This window comes from Arvicanthis niloticus, chromosome X, assembly GCF_011762505.2.
Source record: "Arvicanthis niloticus isolate mArvNil1 chromosome X, mArvNil1.pat.X, whole genome shotgun sequence".
NCBI lineage: Eukaryota > Metazoa > Chordata > Mammalia > Rodentia > Muridae > Arvicanthis > Arvicanthis niloticus.
In genome coordinates this window covers 29,771,573-29,784,917 of record NC_047679.1, presented here as the reverse complement: position 1 = coordinate 29,784,917, position 13,345 = coordinate 29,771,573, and the positions used below count along the sequence as shown (strand labels likewise).

The 13,345-nt window shown below is 40.2% G+C and overlaps 1 protein-coding gene across 7 annotated transcripts in view; it reads left to right on the top strand.

Moving 5' to 3' along the window:
* Rps6ka3 (ribosomal protein S6 kinase A3) overlaps positions 1-9,472 on the top strand; it is a 110,740-nt gene extending 101,268 nt beyond the window's left edge. For all 7 annotated transcript variants that reach the window (XM_034484976.2, XM_034484973.3, XM_076918375.1 and 4 more), the window contains 2 exons: positions 3,421-3,561; positions 4,544-9,472. In XM_034484976.2, the coding sequence (XP_034340867.1) occupies positions 3,421-3,561; positions 4,544-4,666 (264 nt within the window). In that variant the 3' untranslated portion in view covers positions 4,667-9,472. The remainder of the gene's footprint in view (positions 1-3,420; positions 3,562-4,543) is intronic.
* The last annotated feature ends 3,873 nt before the right edge of the window (positions 9,473-13,345 follow it).

The window sequence follows — 13,345 nt, the reverse complement described above, 5'->3', positions numbered from 1 at the left end:
TACTAATTTCTTAGCTCCAGCTAACCAGCACCAATAATCCCAGTAGTCCCTTCTATTCTTGACTGTAAAGCCAGAGCCACGTGGCCAAAAGCAAAGCCAAGTTCTGCTGCTTGCCATGTTCTAACATGCGCCCCCCCCCTTGTTCTATTACATTATCAGCTTTCTGTTTTCCAACTCCCTCACTGCCAAAGCTTGTCTGTTCTGTAGCTTGCTCTGTAGATTATCCTTGAACTCGGAGATCTGCTCGACTTTGTCTCCTGTGATTAAAAGTGTGTACCACCATGCCTGGACTTAAGCTTTTCTTCACCTAGAACCTGCTTTGTCCCAGGCTGGCCTTGAACTCAAGAGATATGCTTGGCTTTGTCTCCTGGGATTAAAAGTGTGTAACACCATGCCTGAACCAAAATTTAACTGGGTGAGATCTTGCACCAAAGTCCCCCCCCCCCCCACTCCCTTAATCTGTTAACTCCTAAAACATAGGATGCAGCTCCATTGTACCTCCTGGTGTGCCTGTAATACTTGAACCATATATTTTGTATTTTTCCTTTCTCAGCTTGCTCTTTTTCATTAAAATGTTCTTCATAAGAGTGAACTTTAGTAACCACACAACAGAATTTATACCAGGCTGTTTTGAGGCTTCCTTTTTCAAAGCAATTAATATAAATTTCTTCACCTTAGCCTCAGGCAGACTCTTCAGACGAGGGCAGAAAGCAGCCACATTCTTCACCAAAATACCACAAAACAGTTTCTATGCCATATACTAAAATTCTTCTCCACTGAAACCTCTTGGGCCAGGTCCTCATAGTTTAAATCACTCTTAGCAACAAAGTCTTTCATATTCTTACTAGGATGCCTCATTAAACTCCACTTAAAACATCCCATGACTTTCCAAATCTAATGTCCCAAAATCCACATTCTTCCAAACAAAAGCATGGTCAGGCCTATCACAGCAATACCCCAGTCCCTGGTACCAACTTCTTAGTTAGGGTTTTACTGCTGTGAACAGACACCATGACCAAGGCAAATCTTATAAAGGACAATATTTAATTGGGGCTGGCTTACAGGTTCAGAGGTTCTGTCCAGTATCATCAAGGTGGGAGCATGGCAGCATCCAGGCAGGCATGGTGCAGGAGGAGCTGAGAGTTCTACATCTTCATCTGAAGGCTGTTAGCAGAATACTGGCTTCCAGGCAGCTAGGATGAGGGTCTTAAAGCCTATGCCCATAGTGACACACCTACTCTAACAAGGCCACAGCTCCAAATAATGCCACTCCTTGGGCCAAGCATATACAAACCCTCACAAACACTTATATAATTAAGAGGTGTTTGGTTATTAAGGCAACTAGCTATATGGCTCTTGGTCTTAGAAGTCTTTGTTAGAGTGTAAAGGGGTTGTATCATATATAGTAACTAAAGTAATGATTATGAATGAGATTATCAGAGCATGGTGAGAAAAGAACCAAGAAAGGAAATGAGCAAAATGCTGACATTTAAATAGAAAGCTGGGACTGGGTTGGGGTGGGGATATATAGCTTAGTGGTTGACTTCTTGCCTAATAGGTATAAGGCCTTTCCCAGAACCACAAGGAAGGGAGGGAGGGCAGTCAAGGTGGGTAACCATTGAAGGGGTTATTAGTAAATGAAAGAAAAGTTTGAAGTGATTTGGCCCAGTCAAACACAGAGATGTTATTAAAATTATAATTGAGTTTTATTTTGACCCTGGAAGTTTTATATTTACTTTAAGTACTTTGGCCCATTTTCAGAATTTGATAGAAAAAGTCTTTTTTCATATTTTGATTTTTTTTACCTATTTGTATTTATACTTATTTATTTTTGATAGAGTGTCACAAAGTGTTGACTAGGCAAACTACTGGGTTTAATGAATTTTCCTTCAATTTCTCAGGTGGCTAGGACTACAGACATGTGCTAACATGCCTGGTTCATTCATTATTTCCAATTCTGTTCATTGGGGGTATTTCTGTTCTTAGAATAATAATAATAGACAAAAGAGACTGCAAGTGTCTAAAAGCTGAGTGGCCAGAGCTGCAGCTCCCTAACTCCCTGTAGCTAGTCAGCCACCAGGTGCTGGCAGGGCATTTTTCCTACCTACGAGGGGTGGTGCATTCTTTAAATCTTAGCACTTGAAAAGCTGAAGCAGGAAGATTAAGTGTTCAAGGTCATCTGTGGCTACTTACTGAGTTTGAAGCCTGCCGTATATGAGATCTTGTCTTTAAAACAAGCAATGTAAAATCTCCAGGCTTTTGCCCCGTTAAATTATTTTTCCTCCATACATAAGGAATATCTAAATTATAAACTTGGCCACCTTACCATCTTGTGTTAGTGCTTTTGTGCTCTAGAATAAATCCATATTTGTTAATATGGCTTGCAAAGACCTTCCTCATGTGTCTCTTCTCACTCTTTCACTTTAGTGACTGCCATGCTCTTCCTGAAAACAAATTTATACTGTAGCCACATTGTACTCTAGTCAGCTCCCCAACTGTGACAAAACCCTATGACCAAGACAACTTAGAAGGTGTTTAATTGAGCTTACAGTTTTGGAAGTTTAGAGTCCATGATGGAGGGAAGGCATGGTGGCAGGAGCAGCAGGGGAGGCAGAGGGTGCTAACTTTAAACCTCAAAGCCTGTCTCCCAAAGTATCAGACTTCCTCCAACAAGAGCACACCTCCTAATCCTTCCCAAACATTCGACCAGCTGGGGACCAAGTATTTGAACATAGGAGCTTATGTGGGCTGTTCTCATTGAAAGTACCACAGACATGTTCTCTTACACCTTAGGGCTTTCTTCTAGATGCACTGCCTTCTGTCTACCTGAGATGCTCTGCTTCTTTCATACCTTCTTAAATAGAGCTCCTGCCTCGTCTTCGGGTTTCACCTTCCTCTTAAGAGTCACTTTTACCAGCATTCAGGAGGATGAGGCAGGATGATTGCCACAAGTTTGAGGCTAGGCTAAAAATACCAGGCCACTTGAAAGTACATGGTAAAACTATCTCAAACAAAAGTAACAATCAAAAGAGACATTTTTGAAGCCATCTCCTAGTTTATGTTCTTCTAGCTGCGATTGGCACCTGTTTGTCCCTTGCTTTCTAACTGATTCTTTGTCTCTCCATCACTGAACACTCCCTCAGTCCAGAGTTCTCTGAATGTTATAAACCTCTAAAATTAAGCAGAGTTAAGAAAAACCAGAGTAAATGGATCCTTTGCACCATAACATGGTACTCAGGAAAGAGAGAGGAGAGATTGGAGTGTTTTTCTCACAAACTTATTGTAAAAATTGCCTTATGACCAAAGTGCTGCTATCAGGAAACACAGCATTATAAAATCTGAAGAAGAGTGCTGATGTCAGAAATATGGAAGAAGAAAAGAAAAATTAACCTTGTCTTATTCTTCTCCTTCACATGATAGGACCTGGTGTCAAAGATGCTTCATGTAGATCCTCATCAGAGACTGACTGCTGCTCTTGTGCTCAGACATCCTTGGATTGTCCACTGGGACCAACTGCCACAATACCAACTAAACAGACAGGATGCACCGCATCTTGTAAAGGTGAGCAGCCCTATATACATCCAGTCATTGCTTTCTGGGTGACTTCCGGGTGGACAAGGCCAGCTAAGCCTCCAAGAATCCTTTCTCCAGCCCCCAGCAACTTTCTCTCTCATTTTGTGTGGGAGCCTGTCTTAGTCAGGGTTTGTATTCCTGCACAAAAAAAACATCATGACCAAGAAACAAATTGGGGAGGAAAGGGTTTATTCTGCTTACACTTCCACATTGCTGTTCATCATCAAAGAAAGTCAGGACTGGAACTCAAGCAGGTCAGGAAGCAGGAGCTGATGCAGAGGCCATGGAGGGATGTTACTTACTGGCTTGCTTCCCTGGCTTGCTCAGCTTACATTCTTATAGAACCCAAGACTACCAGTCCAGGGATGGCACCACCCACAATAGACAAGACCCTCCCACCCTTGATCACTAATCGATAAAATGCCTTACAGCTGAATCTCATGGAGGCATTTCCTCATTTCTCTCTGATAACTCCAGCTAGTGTCAAGTTGACACAGAAAACCAGCCAGTTCAGAGCCTCATACATAAGTGTCTTAACATGTTGGGGTGGGGACACAAGGCATACCAGAATGTCAGTAATTAAGTTAACTTAAGGGAAATGTTTGCATTTCTGTCATTCTGTATACACAGGTGTTCACAATCAGTAAGGACAGAATCTATGAATATTTCTAACTGAAAAATCATGGTTTATAGCCTCTCATATTACAGGGTTATAAAGACAAATTAAATGACAGTAAGAAGAATGAAGACTGCTCTATTTAAGCTCCTCTCTGTTGTTTCTCATAAATTTTCAACCTCTCACATTGGCCTCAGTTTTAGTTAAATCTGAAATATTCACCAGAGGTTATTCTCATTGTGAGACTGGTTAAAGATCTATATTGATTTACGTAAGAAAAATTCCTAGGGAAAAACTTTTATTTTATATTTGTGTACATGGCGTTTTGTTGTAACCTTCCTTTACTTGTTTCAGGGTGCCATGGCAGCTACATACTCTGCTCTAAACCGTAATCAGTCACCAGTTTTGGAACCAGTAGGCCGCTCTACTCTTGCTCAGCGGAGAGGTATTAAAAAAATCACCTCAACAGCCCTGTGAAGTGACTTCAGTGAGATGTTTGGTACCATGATATAAGCTGATAGCACAAGTTCTGGCAACAGGTAGCACATACCTGAGAGACACCTGCAAGCACACACTGTCCCAGCTGGTACCCATAATGCTGCTGCTCCTGCTGCTCCTGCTTCATCTCTTCTCGCTTTAATTGATTGTTAGCAAGTTAGATTTTCCTGGAGCTCCGAAATGAAAATGGAAACATGATGAAGATCTATTCACTGAATCAATAAAGATAATGAACACATGAATACCACCTAAAATACACTGAATAAAAGTACTCTACACCATATAGCATTATTTTTATAGGAAATATTTCATGTCCCCTAAATATTCTTTGTTAGTTATAGGGATGGACAGTTTATGTTAAGCACTTAGCTTAAACAATTCATTTATATTAGCACTGTATCCCTTGTGCCATCCAACATTTTGTATGTTTTTGTAAACAGTTCATATACAGTACATTTCTGTACTGCTTTCTTTAATGTATACATGCCTTGTTTAACTTGGAGTCTACTAATCAATTGACTATTAAATCTGGATAAATAGTTCACCTGGATTAACAGTATTGTTGGAAAACCTTACAGATGGCCAGATTGATTGAACAGCTATTGAATGTAATTCTTTCAAATTGTACATATCACCCCATCCGTTTCACAGGTTGGTTCATTTGTTCTTCAAGTCAGGTGCTCCGTCAGACTAACTAGAGAGCTGTTAATGGGAGAGGAAGTTGGTGTGTGTGTGGCATGGAATCAGGAATACACCTATGAAGTCAGCCCATAGACTTTGTGATTTCTTAGGTGTTCTTTCCCTTAATTAAAATAGTATTCCTTGCACTTTTAACCTTACATAGCCCTCATACTTAGTATTTGGCAAATCATTTGAAAATTTGCCAGTATACATCAAAGGCCCTTAAAAGAATCATAGTAAAGAAATTAGAAAAGGAAATTTAGTAATTGGTAATTAAAGCCTTACTGGGTATTTCATGTTTAAATAGTAATTCTATATTAAACACTAATTTGAATGTAATAAAGGCCACAGGCCTCCATATAAAATTGGATTTAAACTTTTTTATTCTAGGGAATAAAATATTCTTCATCAAATAATATCTGTTCTAACCTAAAGTCATAGCTGCAGCAGGCTAAATGACTGATCAGCACTGACTGATTTCGGAATCCCTGCTGATGATTTATAGCCGTATGATGTTTCCTTTGACTTCAGTAGTCACAAGATTTCAAAACGACTCTGGGCTGCACTTCAAGTGCAGTATTCAGTTATTCACATCTAACTTGGTAGTTTCTGATTTCATTTAACAACAACAAAATCTTCCCTATCCATCATTACCTGTATCTTTGTCACACTACCCAGTGTACGTTAATATGTGATGTGATGAACATGAGCAAAGAGAAGGTGATTAACTTCCGTCATCAGGCATGTGCCCCAATACATGTGAGTCCCTTACTGCTTTTTGTAGTTCATAAAAAAACACATATCATTCCTTATTTTCTCTGCTACTAAAAAGAAAGAGAAAAATCTTTAATACCCACTTTGCCCAAGCAACACAAAATGATGATTGCATAGAAATCAAATGTATGCTTATCTTCTAACTGAAAAGAAGTTGTACATACCAACTCTTGAAGTTCTTGAGTATATGGATGCTAACTATTCAAAGTTGCTTTTCATCGCCTAGCAAGAAAGCCTTCCCCCCTCCTTTCGTCAGTGTGTCCAATTCTTCCATTTATCCCATCTCCCATTTAATTTTTCCTCATAACACCATGCTGCCTTTCCTTCGTATTATCACCCAACCAGGAGCTAGAGTCAAAGACCTCATATTTCTTCATGGCAGTCCTCTACTATAGCATAAATTTCTTTCCTTTATGAAGAATTGCCTTCTTTATCTAGTCAAACTGCCAAGAAAAGCAATAGATTCATAAAACTTAAGGGTTCCTACTGACAAAGCAGGTTAGGAGCATAAATGATTGCATCTGTGTCTTTAGTGTTCGCATTGTCTTTGGGCAGATGCAGCTGACAGTGTCGTGCTTGTGTTGGGTTAGCCTTCCATTCCCTTCACAAAGTCCATTTCTCACAGGCCACTGTACTTAACCTTATCAAGGCTTCTGAAGTCTTCCGCCTTTCACCCATCCCTGCCAGTTTCTAGGCCTTATCCCAGAGTTGTTGGTCCAGCTTTTATGTTTCACTGAAGAAAGGAACTAAACTGATAGGCCTCTTTACAGACATCTCTTGGTTTACAATGCAAAATAATATCCCAGACAATAGAAATGCATTTTATCATAGTCGAGCATATACTGGAAACTATGAGTTACAATACTGTGTGGTTTGCATCTTCCCTTTCAAGTGACGATATTAAATTAAGGTAAGTTTTTTTTTTATGTTTTATGAATCATTTCAGCTCCTTCTGTTTAACAAGGTATCTTCTAAGTGCATTACTCCCTTAAATTTAACAGTTGTGAAGTAAATCTTTTTTTCACAAGCCACCCCAAACATCTAAAAATAATTTTAGCAAGACTCAAAGTCAAGATGCTTCGAGGCTGACATATGGAAGAGTCAGTTCTGAGTGTCTAGAGTGAGGATGTTGGGTATATGCAGTAGTTTCCACATTTCACATGCATTGCACTCCGAAGAACAGGGTGGGGCGGGGTCAACCATCTTCCATCTGTTCTTTAGATGCGGCTTTTGTTGGGATGAGAAGACATCAAGAGAAGTGGGGGTTGTTCTCTAAGCTGTGCACATACCCTCAGCCTAGGAAGGATTTGAACAGAGAATAGGTGCAGAAGCTTCAAAAGAAGGCATGTATTTGATAGGGAAAGGACCAGGGTAGGCTAATCCTGGGATGATAGTTGCAAAAGGCTTTCTAGACTTTGGTTCCTTGGTATAAGATGTCCTTAATTACTGTGGGGGCCAGTAACACACATTTCAACATGACTTTGATAGTCTCCATTCCCTGGCTTTATGAATTACCTACACTGTTTCAGGTTGTTTTGCTGTATTTTATAAAAATAAGTTCTATCTTACTATGGTGTTGAAAATTTGAGACTTGGGAAAATATTCAGACAGAGAGCTCTAGAATGCAAAGGATCAAAAACAGCTCTCTTTTCTGTGACTCACAAAAACAATGGATTTCATGGCTGATCTTGGTGCTCAAACCAGGAAGGTCCAGTGTAACTCTATATCTGTTCCTCTGCAAGATCCAACTCCTGTGACTAACCTGGATGTATACTTTGAGCCTTATTTAATTCACAGAGAAGTTGACTTAATTCAGTGTTTTTACTTCAATTAATGAAAACAGTCCTCTTTCAACCCCAGGTTACTTTACATTTTGCTGATTTCCCCCAAGAGATCATTGGTGGAAACCAATTAATGAAGGAGTGAATTCAATTTCTTGAGACTGTGGTATTCTACAGAGCCACACCTAACCACTTTTTCCAGTGAAGAATCTACACAGTAATACCCAAATATGGATGGCCAAGAAGAATCTGTATCTACAGTGTGCTTTGTGTGTTTTTGACACTGCTGTATTTTGTGTTGCCAAGTGACTTGTAACTGGTTCCAAAGTGACAATTCTTTTAAAAAAAATTCTAGTAATTAAGTCAACTTAAACTTTTGTAAAATCTGGTGTCACTATAGGTCTCACAAGTACCACTTTTATTCCAGTCTTTAATTGTTCATAATGGGCATAGCAAAGGTTGGAGTGAGAGCCTACTTCCTACCTCTTAAGGCACTTTCCTCATTGTTTTGCCATATAACCTTGAACTGCATGATAAGCTGTTGAAATATCCATGACTTTTCCCAGAGCAACTAGCAAGGTGTATGACAATTTTGGCTAGAGATTAGTGGGAAGGAAAATTTAGAGGTTTAAAAGTCCAGATGTGTGAACCTCAAAAAAATGTCTTCTAAACACATACCATTTAAGTACAGTATATGGAAATGTATTTGAGCAGAGAGTCACTATGATAGTTCTCTCTAAGTAGATTAGTTCAATGTCCAATGAAAGTGAACATCTTTATTCCTATATTACTATAGTACTGGATGAAGTGTATACTGAGTTTTTCAAACAAGTATTTAAAGTAGAACTTTTAAGTACAGAGCAAGGGCATGAGGATAAAGACTTTGGGTTGTGTTTCTGTAAGTGTAGTTTACCGTAGAAAGCTTTGTTTCTTAATTTTAAAAAAAGGTTTCAAAGTATTGCCATTCATTAGCATCCTTAATGATTATGAGTGATGAGCGTGTAACTCGAAATCATATACATGTATTAGTTTATCTTAACTTTTTGCCCTAAATAAAAGGGAAGATGTACACCTAAAAGATGTAATTATTTTGCATTTTTGGCCATGGGTGGGAATGGGGTGGGTATCTACTTGAGCAGTTTTTAAAAAAGAAAAAAATCAGAAATATTTTTCTACTATTATATATGATCTTCCTTTATACTAGTTTATCTCTGTAAGGCATGCCAGAAGCCCAAGCAAGGTACCATATCAAGGGTTCTTACGTGCTGTACCTTTCATTGGTGGGTAAATCGAATCAGTTGCTTGGCATTGTGGCCATAGTTATGAAGTGCTTGTGAGGATCAGATTTCACTGAATACTAATTTGTTTTACTTAAGAGTCTAATCTGGGAAGTTTGCAAATCATACTATTAATGTGTAATCTAAGCTCTTTCCAATGTATCCATGAATAATCCTGGAACAATATTGCTTGTATTCCTGTCACATAACAGGTTTTGTAATCTTTAAAAGAAATGAAAATTTATATAATAAAGTTTCAAGTAAAGCATGTATGTCCCTTTTATCCAATTATTTTAGTTATATGATTAGAACTTTACAATATAAAATTTTCTATCTAAATCATTTTTATGAAATTGTATTGATAGAATTTAAATTAGGAATATTTCTAATTTAATATGTGCAAAATAATTTCGCTATGCATCATCTTAGAATCATGTAAGCCAAACATATTTCTCAATATTAGGCCAGGCACAAATGAAATAATCTTTTCTAGAAGTCCACAACTACCAGACTTGGCTCCAAAAATTCCCCTTCTCCATTGTTATCTTAGTTCTCCTTTGAGTTGCCTCTGCTATCTATCCAGAGTGAACCTCATGACCTCAGAATTGATCACCCAAACCTCTTTACTTTTGTACTGTACCCACAAATTGAAACTCGTCTTTGATTCTTGGTTAATTCTATCTGCATTTCCAGATGCTGTATGAAACTGTACAAGTATGCAAATGGCACTGCAAGTTTCTGGGTTTTAATTGCGCTTTTACAGTATTTGCCCATCATTTTCTCCTTATTGAAGTCCATTCTCCCATTTCTTTTTCTTTTTTAAATAAAAAGTTTGGGGAGGGTAGAGAGGTGTTCTGGTTTCCTTTGGTTTCAGGCTTTAGAGACAGGATTTCACCATGTAAATCTTGGTCTGCATCTGAGTATGCAGACCAGCCTGTCCTCAAACTTGCAGCAGTCCTGCCACGGCTTCCAAAGTGCTGGGCTTCCAGGCATGCACCACCCCTCTGAGGTCCATTTGTCTTCAAAATATTTTTATTGAGATCTAATTCATATACCATAAAGTTTGCCTATTTAACATTTACAACTCAGTGTTTTTTAGCACATTTGCAGAGTTGCATGACATCGTGATAGCATAGTTTTAGAACATGTCATCATCCCCAAGGAAACTTTGTATCCTATTCTAAACTACAACAGCTGTCTTTCTTGGACAGTTGCAATACCTCATACATAGTTTTGGTTTCTATCTTTGTCCCCTACAGCCATTCTTAACACACAAGCCGAATGATCTGTTTAAAACCTACCAAGAGTTACAAGTGATTTGGTCTCCTTACATCTCTAATCTTGGCTTCTCTCACAAACTGCTCCCTGGCTTGCTGCATTCTTCCTCATACCCTCTGTTCTAATTTGTTGTCTGTTGTGATAAACACCATGACCACTTGGGGAGGAGAGGGCTTATTTGGCTTACATGTTTTGATGACAGTCATAGAAGGAAGTTAGGGCAGGAGCTGAAGCTGAGACCATTGAAGAATGCTTCTTGCTGACTTGCTCTTTCTACCTTGCTCACCCTGCACCAGCCCAGGGACGAAACACACCACAATGGGCTGGATAGCCTGCATCAAAAGTTAACCAAAATGGCCCACAAAGGTGTCCACATGAAGGTAATTCTTCAGTTGAGATTCTCCCTTCCCCTGTAGCTCTAGTTTGTGCTAAGATGGCAAAAACTAAGCAGCACATTGGCCCGGGTCTTTCTTGACCATAAGCATAGGTACTGCACACGGGGCCCTTGTCCTCCCTGTTTTCTCTCCCTACACATTTCTGACCAATGTCCACATGACTGACCTCCTCCTCAGTTATTCTGATAAACAGATATAGGAACCTTGCTAAAGGAGACAAAAAACCTGATTTATATTTTCTCCTATAAGGCTTTACATCAAGTACATGACTTTAGTTGTATACTTCGGGTCTGACTGTGTACTAAGCATAATTGCTAAACACCTAACATATTGCATTAATTCCTATGATAAGAAAACTGAGGCTTACAAAGATGATATAGCTGTCTCGGATCATAGAGTAAGAAGTTTTGTAGAATCTATTTAAACTCAGGTCTCTATAAACTCCAGAGCCCAATCTTAGGAGCGTTTTTTAATTTCAGCCATGCATGGTAGTTCATTCCCGAAATCTCCACACCGTAGAGATGGAGGAAAACCGGGCTACATAGTGAGCCCTGCTCTCTCCCCCCAAAAAGCTTGTAGGTTGAAAAAAATACAAATGAAAAGAGGACAAACATCCTTTTGATTCCCCTGCCATTTTTCATTTCTTGAGACCTGGTCTCACTGTATATGTATATATAAACTCAGAGGTTCCTGCTGCCTCAGACTTGGAGTGCTAAGATTAAAGGGGTGTACTAACATGCCTGGTTTCCCCTGTCAGCTTTTAATTACACTCTGAGAAATCTGTCACTGAGTTTCTCAGCTGGGCAGCAGCTGTAGGATGTGTACCAGCATTGCTGGCCTCTCCTCGGGCATCAGTATCATTCCTTCCTTCCTTACTCCTGACAACCAGAAATGTCTCCAGACATTGCCAAATGCCCACAGTAGAGAAGTACCGTTAGATCATTATGCCTTATTTCTCTTTCATTTAGGCTCCTTCCCTAGAGAATGTTAAAATGCTAATGTTTCCAAAAAGGTCATTTAAAATAAGCCTGCCTTTAAATTTCTATATATTATTGTCAGAATGGAGGGGTGTGTGTGGTGATCAAAGGACAACTTTTTGGAGTTGGTTCTCTCCTTCCACTGGTTCCAGAGACTGAACTCAGCTTGCCAGGCTTTCCTGCTAAGTGCTTTTACCCACTGAGCCATCTTGCTGGCCCAAATAAACCTGGTTTGAAGTAAAGTTACTTGCTCTGAGAAGCTATGCAGTGTTTCTTTGCTGAAACCACCAGAACGTAGAATGGGAGTGTGGGTTGTTTAAACATCAAAATGTACTTTCTCTTCACTGAGTTGTTTTGTTGTCAGGGTCTTACTATGTAGCCCAGACTAACCTGGAACTCACTATGTAGCCCAGGCTAGCCTACAACACATTATGTACACCAGCTTTCCCCTAAATTTGAAGCAATCCTCCTGCCTCAGTCTCACAGGTGCTAGGATTGTAGGTACTACCAGGCCTAACTACTACTTTTATTCAGTTTTGAAGACTCCCAGTCTCAGGTCAAGGTAGAGACAAGTCCGGTCTCTTCTGAGGTCTCCATGGCTTGCAGATGATTACTGGCTCAGGAACTGTTTGTTCTTCTTTATGCTTCGTTATGCCTAGGTGCTAATTACATTTGATTTGTTTTTGGTTTTGAGATCGGGTCTCACTCTGTCCCCTTGGCTGGCCTGTAACTAACTCATAGAGGTTTACTTTCTTCTGCCTCCTCAGTACTGAGATTAAAGGCCCATGTCACCATGCCCAGCTTAATGTCAAGTCTTGGCATCAAGACTAAGAATCTCATTTCAATATAACCTCTTTAATGACCTTATATCCAAATACATAGGTGTTAGAACTTCAGCATGAATATTGGAAGATTCAGACCCTAACATCGACCTTCTTCCATCCCTTTTATCCTGTGTGTGCTGAGCAACCTACTATGTGCAGGCATTCTATTAAGTGTTATAAACAGACCTGACTACAGTTGAGTTAGGGACGAGATTTATTTTTAAGTACCAAGCAAATAGTCTTTTAAAGTTTGGAAGGGGATGGCAGGAGGGCCTTCTCTCCTTCCCCTTAGATTTCCAGCTTGGTTGGACTGGTGAAAGGGCCCCATTAAAACTCAACTATGAGGTTAGTGAGTCAGCAGCTTGTCAAGCCTGGGACTCACTTGGCTAGGAAGCAGAGATGATGCCCAAGCCAGCAGCCTGCACCACCTCAATTTCCCCTCCTCTCCTCCTCTATGACGCAGAGCCCCTCCCAGCCCCTTCCGGACGCCTGGGGCCCCGCTCCACCCCCTGTGTGCCCACTGGCAGGAGTGCGCCCCTCCCTAGCAGGCTTCTCCCTCGACTCCCACCATAGGGCTGCCCCTTGGCCACGCCTGCGCCTTAGAACCGAGGGAGGGTGGGAGGCTGGGCCCCGCGGGCGGGGGAGGAGGAGGGCGGGGAGAAGCGCCGCCC